Source organism: Haliotis cracherodii, unplaced genomic scaffold, assembly GCF_022045235.1.
Source record: "Haliotis cracherodii isolate W230 unplaced genomic scaffold, xgHalCrac1.p SCAF_3, whole genome shotgun sequence".
Lineage (NCBI taxonomy): Eukaryota > Metazoa > Mollusca > Gastropoda > Lepetellida > Haliotidae > Haliotis > Haliotis cracherodii.
Window position 1 is genome coordinate 29,564,073 of NW_027266286.1, and position 17,278 is coordinate 29,581,350.

The window sequence follows — 17,278 nt, forward strand, 5'->3', positions numbered from 1 at the left end:
AATAGGCAGGTACCATGTGTGTTTCAGCCCCCTTTGTGTCAAATAGGGAGGTACCATGTCTGTCTCAGTCCCCCTCTTTGTCAAATAGGGAGGTATGATGTGTTTCAGTCCCTCTTTGTCAAATAGGTAGGTACCATGTGTGTTTCAGCCCCTCTGTGTCAAATAGGGAGGTACCATGTGTGTTTCAGACCCCCTTTGTCAAATAGGGAGGTGCCATGCCTGTTTCAGTCCCCCTCTGTCAAATAGGGAGGTACCCTGTGTGTTTCAGTCCCCCTTTGTCAAATAGGGAGGTGCCATGCCTGTTTCAGTCCCCCTTTGTCAAATAGGGAGGTACCCTGTGTGTTTCAGTCCCCCTTTGTGTCAAATAGGCAGGTACCATGTCTGTCTCAGTCCCCCTCTGTGTCAAATAGGCAGGTACCATGTGTGTTTCAGTCCCCCTGTGTCAAATAGGAAGGTGCTTGATCAAGACACAATGAATCACATTCCCCACCACCCCCTTTAAAGAAGCTGTCTCCGCACTTCACATGGAATGTGACGACAATATCAATATCTATGTAATAAACGCTATAAATACTCACTGCCAAAACAAACGTGAATACCATACATGTTGGTTAATATATGAAGATTTACTCATATTCAAGAGATATTAGATTGGTTCAATGCACAAATGAACTTATTGGTATGTGTGTGAACTGATGCTCATGAACGCATCACATGTGACGTCATAGATCCATGACTGCAGATGCACCATTTGTCTCATGCAGGATAAGCATGTAATGTTTGGAAATCACATGCATGATATCGTGATAAGAATTAAGTCACTCCATCATAACATTTGGCTGATTGTTAGTCTGGTCATCAATTGGGACACAGGGTGGTCGGGTAGCCAAGTGGGTAAAGCGTTCGCTCATCATGCTGAAAACCAAGGTTTGATTCCCAACATGGGTACAATGTGCGAAGCCCATGTCTGGTGTCCCCCACTGTGATATTGCTAGAATATTGCTAAAAGTGGGGTAAAACCACACTCACTCACTCACTCACTAATTGGTACACATTGGCAACCTCCCTTCTTAACGTACATACTTCTCCATATGTTTCTGTGGTATGTGTAGTTAGGTTTCTTTTGGCAGTGAGTATAGTATAATTTTTCATAAATTTACAACATTCACTGCAGCCCTATGCAATTATATATTTCTTTTTTTCAGAAATCTGGAATCTGTGATATAATACCAGGTGCCAAGATGGATGACTTCCTGTTTGACCCGTGTGGCTACTCAATGAATGGTCTTCTGGAAGGTGTAAGTACTACCGACTTGACCTGATCTTATAGAGGCTACACTGCCCTTGTGTAAGTACTACTGACTTGACCTGATGTTATAGAGGCTACACTGCCCTTGTGTAAGTACTACTGACTTGACCTGATCTTATAGAGGCTACACTGGTCTTGTGTAAGTACTACCGACTTGACCTGATCTTATAGAGGCTACACTGCCCTTGTGTAAGTACTACTGACTTGACCTGATCTTATAGAGGCTACACTGGGCTTGTGTAAGTACTACTGACTCTACCTGATCTTATAGAGGCTACACTGCCCTTGTGTAAGTACTACTGACTTGACCTGATCTTATAGAGGCTACACTGCCCTTGTGTAAGTACTACCGACTTGACCTGATCTTATAGAGGCTACACTGGTCTTGTGTAAGTACTACTGACTTGACCTGATCTTATAGAGGCTACACTGGTCTTGTGTAAGTACTACTGACTTGACCTGATGGTATAGAGGCTACACTGGGCTTGTGTAAGTACTACCGACTTGACCTGATCTTATAAGGGCTACACTGGTCTTGTGTAAGTAATACTGACTTGACCTGATCTTATAGAGGCTACACTGGTCTTGTGTAAGTACTACTGACTTGACCTGATGGTATAGAGGCTACACTGCCCTTGTGTAAGTACTACCGACTTGACCTGATCTTATAGAGGCTACACTGGTCTTGTGTAAGTACTACTGACTTGACCTGATCTTATAGAGGCTACACTGGTCTTGTGTAAGTACTACCGACTTGACCTGATCTTATAGAGGCTACACTGGTCTTGTGTAAGTACTACCGACTTGACCTGATCTTATAGAGGCTACACTGGTCTTGTGTATGTACTACCGACTTGACCTGATCTTATAGAGGCTACACTGGGCTTGTGTAAGTACTACCGACTTGACCTGATCTTATAGAGGCTACACTGGTCTTGTGTATGTACTACCGACTTGACCTGATCTTATAGAGGCTACACTGCCCTTGTGTAAGTACTACCGACTTGACCTGATCTTATAGAGGCTACACTGGGCTTGTGTAAGTACTACCGACTTGACCTGATCTTATAGAGGCTACACTGGGCTTGTGTAAGTACTACCGACTTGACCTGATCTTATAAAGGCTACACTGGGCTTGTGTAAGTACTACTGACTTGACCTGATCTTATAGAGGCTACACTGCCCTTGTGTAAGTACTACCGACTTGACCTGATCTTATAGAGGCTACACTGCCCTTGTGTAAGTACTACCGACTTGACCTGATCTTATAGAGGCTACACTGCCCTTGTGTAAGTACTACCGACTTGACCTGATCTTATAGAGGCTACACTGGGCTTGTGTAAGTACTACCGACTTGACCTGATCTTATAGAGGCTACACTGCCCTTGTGTAAGTACTACTGACTTGACCTGATCTTATAGAGGCTACACTGGGCTTGTGTAAGTACTACCGATTTGACCTGATCTTATAAAGGCTACACTGGGCTTGTGTAAGTACTACTGACTTGACCTGATCTTATAGAGGCTACACTGCCCTTGTGTAAGTACTACCGACTTGACCTGATCTTATAGAGGCTACACTGGGCTTGTGTAAGTACTACCGACTTGACCTGATGGTATAGAGGCTACACTGCCCTTGTGTAAGTACTACCGACTTGACCTGATCTTATAGAGGCTACACTGGTCTTGTGTAAGTACTACCGACTTGACCTGATGGTATAGAGGCTACACTGCCCTTGTGTAAGTACTACCGACTTGACCTGATGGTATAGAGGCTACACTGCCCTTGTGTAAGTACTACCGACTTGACCTGATCTTATAGAGGCTAAACTGGGCTTGTGTAAGTACTACTGACTTGACCTGATCTTATAGAGGCTACACTGCCCTTGTGTAAGTACTACCGACTTGACCTGATCTTATAGAGGCTACACTGGGCTTGTGTAAGTACTACCGACTTGACCTGATCTTATAGAGGCTACACTGGGCTTGTGTAAGTACTACCGACTTGACCTGATCTTATAAAGGCTACACTGGGCTTGTGTAAGTACTACTGACTTGACCTGATCTTATAGAGGCTACACTGCCCTTGTGTAAGTACTACCGACTTGACCTGATCTTATAGAGGCTACACTGCCCTTGTGTAAGTACTACCGACTTGACCTGATCTTATAGAGGCTACACTGGGCTTGTGTAAGTACTACCGACTTGACCTGATCTTATAGAGGCTACACTGCCCTTGTGTAAGTACTACCGACTTGACCTGATCTTATAGAGGCTACACTGGGCTTGTGTAAGTACTACCGACTTGACCTGATCTTATAGAGGCTACACTGGGCTAGTGTAAGTACTACCGATTTGACCTGATCTTATAGAGGCTACACTGGGCTTGTGTAAGTACTACTGACTTGACCTGATCTTATAGAGGCTACACTGCCCTTGTGTAAGTACTACCGACTTGACCTGATCTTATAGAGGCTACACTGGGCTTGTGTAAGTACTACCGACTTGACCTGATGGTATAGAGGCTACACTGCCCTTGTGTAAGTACTACCGACTTGACCTGATCTTATAGAGGCTACACTGGTCTTGTGTAAGTACTACCGACTTGACCTGATGGTATAGAGGCTACACTGCCCTTGTGTAAGTACTACCGACTTGACCTGATCTTATAGAGGCTAAACTGGGCTTGTGTAAGTACTACTGACTTGACCTGATCTTATAGAGGCTACACTGCCCTTGTGTAAGTACTACCGACTTGACCTGATCTTATAGAGGCTACACTGGGCTTGTGTAAGTACTACTGACTTGACCTGATCTTATAGAGGCTACACTGGGCTTGTGTAAGTACTACCGACTTAACCTGATCTTATAGAGGCTACACTGGCCTTGTGTAAGTACTACTGACTCTACCTGATCTTATAGAGGCTACACTGCCCTTGTGTAAGTACTACCGACTTGACCTGATCTTATAGAGGCTACACTGGGCTTGTGTAAGTACTACCGACTTGACCTGATGGTATAGAGGCTACACTGCCCTTGTGTAAGTACTACCGACTTGACCTGATGGTATAGAGGCTACACTGCCCTTGTGTAAGTACTACCGACTTGACCTGATGGTATAGAGGCTACACTGCCCTTGTGTAAGTACTACCGACTTGACCTGATGGTATAGAGGCTACACTGGGCTTGTGCTAGTACAATTGACTTGACCTGATCTTATAGAGGCTACACTGGTCTTGTGTAAGTACTACTGACTTGACCTGATGGTATAGAGGCTACACTGGTCTTGTGTAAGTACTACTGACTTGACCTGATGGTATAGAGGCTACACTGGTCTTGTGTAAGTACTACTAACTTGACCTGAAGTTATTGAGGCTACACTGCCCTTGTGTAAGTACAACTGACTTGACCTGAAGTTATTGAGGCTACACTGGTCTTGTGTAAGTACTACTGACTTGACCTGATGGTATAGAGGCTACACTGCCCTTGTGTAAGTACTACTGACTTGACCTGAAGTTATTGAGGCTACACTGGGCTTGTGTAAGTACTACTGACTTGACCTGAAGTTATTGAGGCTACACTGGTCTTGTGTAAGTACTACTGACTTGACCTGATGGTATAGAGGCTACACTGCCCTTGTGTAAGTACTACCGACTTGACCTGATGGTATAGAGGCTACACTGGTCTTGTGTAAGTACTACTGACTTGACCTGATCTTATAGAGGCTACACTGCCCTTGTGTAAGTACTACCGACTTGACCTGATGGTATAGAGGCTACACTGGTCTTGTGTAAATACTACTGACTTGACCTGATCTTATTGAGGCTACACTGGTCTTGTGTAAGTACTACTGACTTGACCTGATGGTGTAGAGGCTACACTGGTCTTGTGTAAATACTACTGACTTGACCTGATCTTATTGAGGCTACACTGGTCTTGTGTAAGTACTACTGACTTGACCTGATCTTATAGAGGCTACGCTGGGCTTGTGTAAGTACTACCGACTTGACCTGATCTTATAGAGGCTACACTGGGCTTGTGTAAGTACTACCGACTTGACCTGATCTTATAGAGGCTACACTGGGCTTGTGTAAGTACTACCGACTTGACCTGATCTTATAGAGGCTACACTGGGCTTGTGTAAGTACTACTGACTTGACCTGATCTTATAGAGGCTACACTGCCCTTGTGTAAGTACTACCGACTTGACCTGATGGTATAGAGGCTACACTGGGCTTGTGTAAGTACTACTGACTTGACCTGATCTTATAGAGGCTACACTTGGCTTGTGTAAATACTACTGACTTGACCTAATCTGAATATTTTTTGTTGAAACTTGCTATACAGATCAGTTTCAATGTTTTGCATATAATATTTGCCTTAACGATGTTATGATCTTTCCAATTCCTCGACGTTGTATACACCCATGAGACTTGCACTTTAAGGTTTTAGTTATGAAACAAGTTGATATTCTATACATCATCTTAGTCGGACATTGAAGCAACAGCCACAGAATGTCCTCGGTGTGTTTTCAACAGACATTTGCAGCCAATCACTATCCAATAATATAAGATAGCTATGCTATAAATCGCAAAGAACAATGAAGAATGAAGCATAGTTTATTACACAATAAAACATTGTTCTATCATTTCTGGAGATTCGAACATGCGTTTGCAACTTGAAGACATCGTATGTTTGACAACGTTATTTTTGAAAGAGGAGTAGAGAGTTGTTCCCCATAGATGTAGCAGGGCACCAAAGATAAACGCGATGGCCAAACAATTGTATCCAAAACCAGTAGAGATACGCTTGTAGGATAATTGGTATTGGGAGAAAAGGTACAGGTGATCAACTTGAGGATTGTGAGAAATTGAGGGAAATACCCACCTGTTGATAAAATGGGCTTGTCCGATGTCACTGAGGTCGGATTCTATTGAGGGACTCATCATTATTTAAATAGGGGTTAATATTTTTAAAGCTTGTGGATTTGATCAAAATCCTTAAAAAGGCTGCAAATAATGCTGATATTTCATATAAGAAATAAACACTGCAGGGAGAATAAACCACTTGGGGCTGCACCCCTCATCGTTTAGTCTCCCTGCAGTGTTTTATTGTACTATAAACACCTCCAACTTGTCATCATTTCTTAATTAAAATGTCCTCACCAACAATGTTTGACCTTTGCTCCCTACAGGGTTATTACATCACCATTCACGTGACCCCTGAGCCTCACTGCAGCTATGTCAGCTTCGAGAGTAATGTGCCACAGGTAGGACATTCAGGAAGTACTCCGTGCAGTAACCATGGAAACTGGCACTGTGAAACTTTTTGTGAATGTGTTCTTTTCTTTCCATAATCACCAATACCCTGTACTGCATCTACAGAACACTGCTCTGCCGAACAGATTTTTTGTGAAAAGTGTCTTGAATTGCTGATATATTCTTTGTTTTATTTGCAAGGTGAAAAAATTTTCATACCAATTGGTGGAAAAATGTTACCAATTTTAACTGTTAAAGAACCAGGGTGTCATGATATCAGTTTATGTTGTATTATAAAGCTCTCGTGCAGATGTTTTCATGATGCCAAGGTCTGTTTTCAGATTAGTATAATTTGGGTAATTAGATATTAGATATTGATGATAATTTGTCTAGAAATGTTCATACATGCAGTAATGGAAGAAATTAATTCAACATCATCAGTCATTGTGTGGAAAACATTACGCTCATAATATTTCCGGAAATATGACATTTCGTGTTTTGGAAGTATACAGATTACAATACATGTATATATATATATAGATATAGTTTTTGACGGTTGGTTAATTGTGTAGGGTTTCTGAGAAATATTGCATGGATGTATTTGCAGGAGACTTACCAGGACATGATCGAGAAGGTTCTCAGTGTCTTCAACCCTGGCAAGTTTCTTATGACCATATTCGCCAATAAGGTAAGTTATTGGACATCCTCCTCCTCCTCCTACTCCTCCTCCTCATCACCACCTTCATCATCACCATAATCATCATCATAATCATCATCACAATCATCATCACATCAGACTCAATATAATAATAAGTAATGGGCTTATTGTGAATAAAATATTATAATGTCTCTCTTGAGATACTCATTTTCAAAATGACCCAAGTCATCATTGTCTTTGCTCTGTGTGTGGAAACATCATTAGCAAGGTCATAGGTTAGGCTAGGATAAATAACTCAAATCTATAAAGTTGGAAAATGTTAAAATTCATAGAATTAAAGGTTTTTTTACAACACAAAACCTTTAACGGATGTTGACAAATATAAACTGTTTGTTTTGATGCGCCACACAATGATGAGGAAGCCTGTGTAACTTGCTGTGCTGTGTTGTGTTGCAGGCCTCCCTTGCCCGGAACTCCCACCGAGACCTGGAGAAGAAGGAGCAGATGAAGGGCTACTTAGTCCAGGACCATCAGTACTGCCGCTTCAAGAACTACAATCTCACCTACTCCTTCTTCTCCCGCCCTGTCATTTAGGAGAGAACGTGCAGGGGTCCCACCAGGCGCAGCGTTGTTGCTGATGCTGCACCTGGAACCTTGGTTTGTGTCTGCAAACCCACGGGACCTGACTGCACACGTCGTAGTTTCCTTCCCTTCATAGACTTTTGCCTCTCTATTGCTTTTGTACATATTGTGTTCGTTGTGCGTGTGTTTGTATGGAACTCTCGAAAGAACAGAAAGAAGCACAAGATTTTGTGCGGGTACATCACCCGTACACCCAGATAAAGTTTGCATGCGGATTCTGACTGAGCTAATCCAGGTCACCGCGTGATCATGCATGCATGCATGCGCTAATCGTTCTCCGGGACGATGCAAGGCAGTCAGCAGTGTTTGTACCTGCCTCATGCCCCAACACATACGTGTAGACTCTCACAGCACTTACTCAGGAGACCTGGTCAGAGGTGGCATTGGAGAGGGGTTTTTTTTATTAAAAAGTGCAAATAAATGGAGGTTCATCCCCAAACTGCATAGATTTCCGTTATGGTTACAGTAGATTACATAGCATGATACAAAAATCATGAAACATGATTCAATATATATATTCTTCAAAATTTTGTTAATCCAACAATTTATCAATTCTGAATTTTATAAAAGTTACTGTAAGTAGCAAAATTTTACATGCAATTCTGAATTCTGTTTTCTTATATTTAACTACTAAGTAAAGTAGTTTTTGGAAAAACTTGTTTCCACAGGCGTAGTGATTGCATGGCACACATCAGTGATAAAACTGTTCCTAATACACAACATTATTCCTCCTGTCCAGGTCTCCCAAGAGTACAAGCGCTCTCTGTTCTTCCGAGGGTGTCATCTCACCTCTGTGTGCTTGGTGTAGGGTTGTATTGAAAACTTGGAATGTTGCTTCTGTGATGGAATACAGTGAGACCCTGCTAATTCGGAAACCGTGCCTTTTCCACACGACAGAAAAAATGTGTTGCCATTTTGATTGACTAGTTAATGATCAATTGATCTGGATCGAGAAGTCTTGCCTTTTCTCCAATAATTAACAGAAGAAATATTTCGCTATTTTGATTGACTCTTTAATGGTTAAATCCGAATCTGGAAGTCTTGCCTTTTGTGCAAAAATGAACAGGAAAAATATGTTGCTATTTATATTGATTCATTCACGATGAAATCCATTTCTGGAAATCTTGACTTTCACGCACGTTTGAACAAGAAAAATATGTTGCTATTTTGATTGACTCATAAATGATGAAATCTGGATCGGGGTCTTGAAATTGATACGAGAAAGTGTCGTAACTCCGACAGATACGTCAGTCAGTCAAGAGAAGCGGCAACATGAACAGCTATGATCACCTTTGTTTCTCAGGAAGTCAGTGTTCTCGGACCAACTAATCTTTATTCTGGACAATAAACTTAAAAACACTGTCCATATTAACAGGGTTCCACTGTACAGATTTCCCTCTGTAACATTCTCAACAAGGGAGACAACTGGTGGTTATCAGTCCCAGCTGGAACTAAAGTCAGTTCAACATACATCAAAGTCAGGGAATGTCAAGTAAAATGTTCTGATTTTATTCTTCTCTTGAGTAATAACGCTCAACCTACCAGAGAGTTAAGTTAAACTGTCAGCATGACCAATGTTTTGCTTTGTTGGACTTTGTTACAAAGGGCATTACAAATAATTCCATAAAAACAGCCTGTCTGCCAAATTCTTAAAAGCAGGCCTAGATGACACTGAGTTGTTAACTCTATGCTGGTCTGATTAACTCCCTGAGTTGAAGCTGCTAAAACAATTCAGTTTGTTTGTTTCTTTCAGCTTAATTGGTTTACCACAGTTTCTGCTCTGTAGCAAACAAATATTGATTGCTTCTGTATTTAGCCAAAACGGTTTGCTATGTAGGTTTGCTAAGTTGAAACAGACAGGATTAGCAGCAGCAAGCTTAGACAATGAAATGACAACATCATGTTTGGCCATAAATGGAAAGTCTTCATCATTTGTAGTATTTTTTCACAGAAAGCAATGGAATGTATACTGCTCAACTTTTGCCAAGAACCACACCTTTGACAAAAAATTACCATTTTGGCCTTTAGGAAATGTTGAGTGGTATACAAGCCTTGTTCTGTTCCAGCTTGCTCATGTCTGACTTACATCTTGTATGGTTCATTCCAAAATCTGTTTTCATCTTTTGGGGTATTTTTGATAACTAAGCAATTTTTTGCAATATGATAAAATGATGAAGAATGGATTGAGTGATGTCATATCACCAATCACCACATGATGGTAAGGTGACATGAGACTGCAGAATGATGCAGATGCTCTAGATAGTTGGGACAACAATCATTAATGATGGAGTGTGATTTATCATCCAAAACTGACTCCCTCGGGAGATATCATTTGGGTGAGATGAAGTGATAGCTCCTAGGAGATATTGGTACAACGAAATTGCATCACAATTTCTTGCAGACTATTTTGACATGAAAACCAAAAGTCATCACTAATCTGTCTGTCACTGAAGCTGGTCAGCTGTACTTTTCACACTCAAGACACGACTGTACTTATTACTGTTTACAAACTAAAAAAGATTGAGGAATGATATTGGATGATGAATAGCATCTCATCCTCGTCACTTTTGACATAGAAAATGTCAACACTCTTTGATAAAAGGAAGTTAACTTATGGGTGTCAACGTCTTTATAATGAGGACCACAGGAGTATATGCTTCCCCCTTCATCAGGTGGACTCCGAAACGTTGTTCCTCATTATAAAGCAGTTGACTTACATAAATTATCTACCTTTTGTGTATCACTTCTAAATGCCTTTCAAAGATTTGACTCTTTGAAAAAGCTTTTAAACCCCTCGGCAAGCCTCGCAGTCTTTAACTTTGATTGACTTGTGTTGACATATTGGATATCATAAGACCCTCCAGTGAGATCCTTTATAAGCCAGGTACAGTCACTGTAGGGAGGATGTAAATGAAATATATCCAGTCAGTGTGTAGCTCTGGTTGATAGCATGAAGTAGAGGTAGTCTCTCACAGATAATATTTCAGATTTTAATCCCAATCTCATGAATAGGTGTCTGTTTTCAGTTTATGTCTAGACATTGTAATTAGAGACTACTGTCAAATTTCAGTTTGTAGTCTGAAGTAGTTTGAAATGTGTTAGGACTGCCAATTGGTTAGACCCTAGCACCCTGTTATGCTTTTGGAATTCTAAAATTTCCTAGCATGGAATTCATTAATGCAAAGATCTGATCTAGTTTTTGAATTGCCTTTAGAATTGATACTCATAAGAGAGAAATAAAGGATGTCAACTTCTTTATTACGTGGAAAACAACATTTTGGAGTAATTCTCCTCCATTGGGTGAAAGATTGCTAGGGAGCAGAGAGAATATATGTACTGGTGCATGTAAAAACAATGAAAGGAGTATGATAAGGTGGAAACTAACACGGGAAGTCAGCAGTTAATTAGCGGCTATTGGTGATTAGCAATAAACAAATAAATGGAACCCAGGGGTGCTAAGTTTCCACTTTTATTGTTGGCATCCATAAATTCTCTCACTTAAGTCTGATCTACGAAAAAACTTATTAATAGTATCAGACAGAAGCATGGATCCAGGTGGGGTTACGCAGGTGTACACACCTCTCTTTTTGAAACATACTGTAGATTTGGAAATCGTGGAGGTGATATGTGTATCAGGGTGTAACAATTCTATGACAAACTCATTTTGGGATATACTTGCAAAAAAGTAAATGACAAACAAATGGAAATTGCTTCATCAGGTTATTTGCTTTCATCTAACACTTGTACATGCTAAATGCATCCCTCCATTTCCAAGTGTGTGTCCATGCTTGGACATACATCATGGCAGGAAAGGGGTGGACCAGTTAGACTACATGTGTGAAAAGGTAACGGTCTACAGAATTCGCATGATGACCTTTTTTTGGTCATCTGCTCACAGTATATGTTAACCAATCAGAAGCAAGAATACAGAGCAAAAGACTTCAGATCACTTGAAAGATCTTCTGATTAGCCATGACCAAACACAGGTGGCAGATTCTTCTATTAAATTATCGGTATTGGTTGGTTATCACGATGGCCACTGTTTGTCTCTGAATCTTTCACAGGTGTAAAGAGTATGTTATGACGTTCAAGTTAAAAGAAACTCTGTTGTATTTTGGAAGGAAACACAACTATAGCTTTTTGCTTATGTTTACTTGATGTTATTTAGAGGGAAACTTTGCCTGCATATTTCAGTGTTGTGACATTGTTGTTTAGTTTCAACACGTTTATGGCTAAATAATTACTTGATTCTGCCTACTTATAATACTACATTAGTTGTATACAGAAATATATGTACACATTTACATGATTAATAGGCAAACAAATCATTTGTTGGAGCTGTTTTCATACTTTCTTCATTGACTAGAAGGAAAGACATGAAGCTATGTATCCATGTTTCCAGGGCTTTGTTCATGATGTACCTTATCAGAATAGGTTTATTTGGAGCTGAATGTTTTCGATGGTTTCACAGCAATGAGGGTACTTGTGGTTCTTCAAGACATCAAAATATAATATTAATTTTTATCTCCAAAGTTTTTAACTTTTCATTTTTAATGTTAAAATATCTGTTTTTCTGACTCTCAAGATGACCATATGTAGTTTCAGGTTTGTCTGATCATTGATATAGAAACTTCACTTCAGATGTTGTAGTGACCAAATGTAGGCCTTGGATTTATGATTGCCTAACATTTGTTTTTAAGGCTTGGTGAGCTACAATGCCCTTGGGAATATGTCTTAAGGACTGTTTGGGGTAATGCGACTCATAATTGTTGCCATTGTTACTTATATGTTAGTTGAATTCACACAGTTGAAACTATTCTGTCTTGTAAAGAGGTATGTTCACAGCATGTAGAAAGCAAAGGTTATGGTAGAATTGATCATTTTAACTGAACATGTTCAAGATATTTTCATTAAAACTGTATTAACAGTGTATATATTAAAGGCCACACTAAATGAACTGTTTGATTGGCACTCTAGAAGTTGGTGAGGAAGTAAGAAAACATACACCTTAATGGATAACAACATCTTGTTCTGGTTCTGTTGAATAATAAAATTAAAATAACATTGCAAAAAGTGATATTTAAGTATTTGAAACTGATAAAAATAAAGTACTGTTTAAAACTTTGTAAGATTTTATTCCACATTTTTGACAATTTGGATCAGTAGGCCTGTAAACCTGGTGTGGGATGTAGCCCATGTGGATGTAACAAACACTGTTCACAGAGGCCGTGAAGAGATTCAGTGTATCATGGTTCATCCTGATTATATGTACCAGGTTTAGATGCTACTGCATCTTATGTACATGTTCATACTCAGAATTATGTATTTTTAATGCTATATTTGGATTTAGAAACCTTAATGCTAACGTCCTCTGTTCGAAAGTTGTATTTCATGTAACCTAGATATATAAAAATGGTCTTGGTAACAATGCTTTGGGTTGACAGAATGTATTCTGATGTATTGCTAGACAAACCTACTTGATTCTCTAATCTAATATCAATATGTTATGTGTTATATATATATATATATATATATATATATATATATATATATATATATATATATATATATATATATATATATAAAAGAATCTGCTAAATTTAATTTTATAAATAAAATGATTTGACAATATTTTAATTGTGAGATGACAAATGTATACATAATATTTGATTGTATGCATGTGTACGTTGATTTGTTAAACTAAGTCAAGTTTCTATTGAAATATGTGTGGCCTTCACTACAATCTTGCCATGATGAAGAGCTTTTAGGAATCTAGAAGTATTTTGTTTTCATTTTGACATTGTATTGGATATTTTTGACATTGTTATCCCCAAACCATTAAAATGGGCATGTTAAGATTTGAAATATTTCTATTATTTTGAGACCTTTGAAGAAAAAGGTATAAATTGAAATGTTACCATGGTTACCATCTTGTTTTGAAGTAGATACTCACACAGACTCATGAAGATTTACATCTTGTTACCTATATCAATGTTTGTTAGAGTAGAAGTCTTCCAAGCGAATATAACTCATAATTAACATCAGTTAATATTCAAAACTCAAATAAGGCAATTTATTCCAGATTTTATGTTTTTCTCTGTTAATTGATGTTATTTGATATTCAATAAAGATATTTCTGATCAAAAAACGGTTTTGTAGTGTTTGTCATTAATGAATGTTGCCTGACACAGCAGTATTCCTGTAAATAGTCAAATCTTGACCAGGTAGTCCAGCAGTTGATCATCCACATTGTTGGGTACAGTGACACACAATCAGCCAGGTCACACATTGTCGGGTACAGTGACACACAATCAGCCAGGTCACACATTGTTGGGTACAGTGGCACACAATCAGCCAGGTCACACATTGTTGGGTACAGTGACACACAATCAGCCAGGTCACACATTGTTGGGTACAGTGACACACAATCAGCCAGGTCACACATTGTTGGGTACAGTGACACACAATCAGCCAGGTCACACATTGTTGGGTACAGTGACACACAATCAGCCAGGTCACACATTGTTGGGTACAGTGACACACAATCAGCCAGGTCACACATTGTTGGGTACAGTGACACACAATCAGCCAGGTCACACATTGTTGGGTACAGTGACACACAATCAGCCAGGTCACACATTGTTGGGAACAGTGACACACAATCAGCCAGGTCACACATTGTGACCAACATATCCACATTTACTAACCTTGTATGGGATCTAGTACATGTCTCTGTGTCCCCAGAGTCAATTACCTGTTGATGTCACACTTAGCTAGAATTCGGTATCACAAGTGTTTCATTGCACAAATCTCTGTAAACGTTGTTACAAGGGAGACAACTGGTGTTAATCATTCCCATTCAGAACTAAAGGCAATTCAAAGCCTGCAGTTGGAAATTATCTGATGATGTCATAGTGCAGACTGACATATAGTCCCAGAAATAAAATTATCTTACTTGAAAATATATTTCTACAAAATAAAACAAATAAATTCCAAATGCAGCTCAGAACGATCCTTAATTAATATCAGCTAGGGCAATCTAGACTTGCCAAATCATTCTAGACTTGAGTTGGACTCTAGTTTTAATTCCAAACTTTCTAACGCGATGTCCAACTCAGTGTCCACGTGAGTGAAGGATGTCACCTGCCATATCAACATAATCTAGTACATCATAGCTGCATGCCTGGTAGCCTTGCTCCAAGGCTACACTGATAGATAAGTCCACGGATGTGTAATAATTCTATCCTGATAATAGGCAAGTCTTGAAAAGCGGACAGTTCTTAGGAAGCCAGTTGTATGTATATAATATAGAAATTATTATTTAAACCTAATAAATATTGCCTGAGAGACTTGCCTGGGTGATGTTTTACATAACGACCTTAGCGCAACAACTGCCGTAATTCAAAGTGAAGGAATAGAAGCTACGATCACCTTATCGCTAAGATCGCTTTGTACAACGGCATCCACATCATTAGGCAGGGACAGACTGACCAGTTATGTTTTCCTGTGTATTTCTGAAACAATATTAAATAATCACCACCCCCGACCCCATCCTCTGCAAGATTATCAAATGGTAGGCCCATAACGTTCCAAAATAAGTTTTCTATGGGTCGATGAGTCCTTATACGAACTTGACAAAATTTCTCTATGGTAAATGGAACAGTTTGCACTGAATGTGTACTCATACGAGTTTCTACATATACTTCAGTTTGTTTGTTTGCTTGTTTGTTATTATACCCCCGTTTACGAAGTAAATCGGGGGTATATAGCGTTCCGAGCTTTTGTACGGCCAATAACTTATGAACCATGGAATAATAACTTATGGAAACATTAGAAACTTAAACTTTTAGTGTGGTTGTTTTGTACGGCCCATTTCTTTTTAACTATGCACCCTAGCTTCACCAAACGTGCTACACACATTTACCACAATGAGTACTTGTGCCTTTTGCTAGTTTGAAGATTGTTAATTTTTTAATTTTTGCCGTTTCCATGGAATCATTGTGAAACATACATTTTGGGTAGAGTTTTTGTACGATCCATGTTTACAGTATTATGTATCCTAGCTTCAGCAAACTTGTTACATTAACCACTATGATTGTTTTTTTCATCTTTTATAAGATTCTGAAAGTTTTATCTTTTGCTGTTTTCATGGAAACATGATGGAATTTAGAAATTTTGATGACTGGTTTTGTATAGTTCATGGGGTTACAAAGGAAAGGCCGGCAGTTCCTCTGACTTAAAGCAACAGGTATATTTCATTAATTAACAAACCAAGTCAGCAAGCCTGACCACCCGATCCCGTAAGTCGCCTCTAACGACAAGCATAGTCGCCTTTTATGGCAAGCATGGGTTGTTGAAGACCTATTCTACCCCAGATCCTCATATGATTGGATTAAAACTCTGCGTCCTCGTATTTCCGCAATGTAAACTTGATTGATCAGGAATGATACAACTGTGTTATGCTCACCATGACACGCAGTATAGTTTTTCATAACATATGATACAAATTATGATACGGATCAAACACACTCGGCAACAGAACAGACACGTGCGCCTTCATACAATTTACGTTACAGGCCTGAATGAGTTGGGTTTAACGCCGCTTTTAACAATATTCCAGTTATATCATGGCGTGTCAGCTTAATGTGGGGGGAAAGCCCGAAATGATGCAGATCTCAGACCTTTACCTCTCCGGTGAAACCCACGAGTACGGGTATGGTGCTGACAAACCTAGAAAAATAATCGGGGCGAGCCGGGATTCGAACCCACAGTCATAGGTTTCTGGCGTGCCCAAGGGAGGCAATTCTGCACAGACGACTGGGCCACCCGTGCCCCCTACATGCCTCGAAAACTACTGACCTTATAATTCTAATTTTATTCCACATTTCTTTAAAATTGTGCAAGCTCGTCACAATTATACATCATTCTCTGCAGATAAATGAAGGTTGCACGCTTCGTAATAGAGCTTATCTGGACGAACGGGAGACAACTCTGGGCGAACTCGTTTTTCAAGTACTTTTTGAAACTTGCTCAAACACAACAATATTATAGGAGCTCACTGATCCTATCAAACTTTGGTATATTAACGCCCGGCTCACATTTATCACCTTGAAAAAACTTTCGAATTTACATCGTCACCTACATTTTCATCATTCGTGAACAACTCGTGTTATTCCGGGACAAGCAGGTTACGGAAAGGGGCGAGAAATGACGAATGACATTTTCATGTGTTACAATGACGTCATAATATCGTGACGTCACAGTTCAAAGTTCATCACATCGTAGTATTGTTCTGCTAGCCCGCTGGAACAAAGACCCCTCTAGTGTTTTGAGACGTTTCATCAGTAAATTGCTACAGGAATCGGACACCGTCCAGGTGAGCACCAGAAAATACTGGGTCTTTTTAGACTTC

General features: G+C 39.6%; 1 protein-coding gene across 1 annotated transcript in view; it reads left to right on the top strand.

Moving 5' to 3' along the window:
* Nucleotides 1-11,819, top strand: part of LOC139474028 (S-adenosylmethionine decarboxylase proenzyme-like) — a 41,978-nt gene extending 30,159 nt beyond the window's left edge. Inside the window, exons 9-12 of the mRNA XM_071256883.1 lie at nt 1,206-1,298; nt 6,503-6,577; nt 7,174-7,254; nt 7,681-11,819. Of these exons, the coding sequence (XP_071112984.1) occupies nt 1,206-1,298; nt 6,503-6,577; nt 7,174-7,254; nt 7,681-7,818 (387 nt within the window). The 3' untranslated portion in view covers nt 7,819-11,819. The remainder of the gene's footprint in view (nt 1-1,205; nt 1,299-6,502; nt 6,578-7,173; nt 7,255-7,680) is intronic.
* The last annotated feature ends 5,459 nt before the right edge of the window (nt 11,820-17,278 follow it).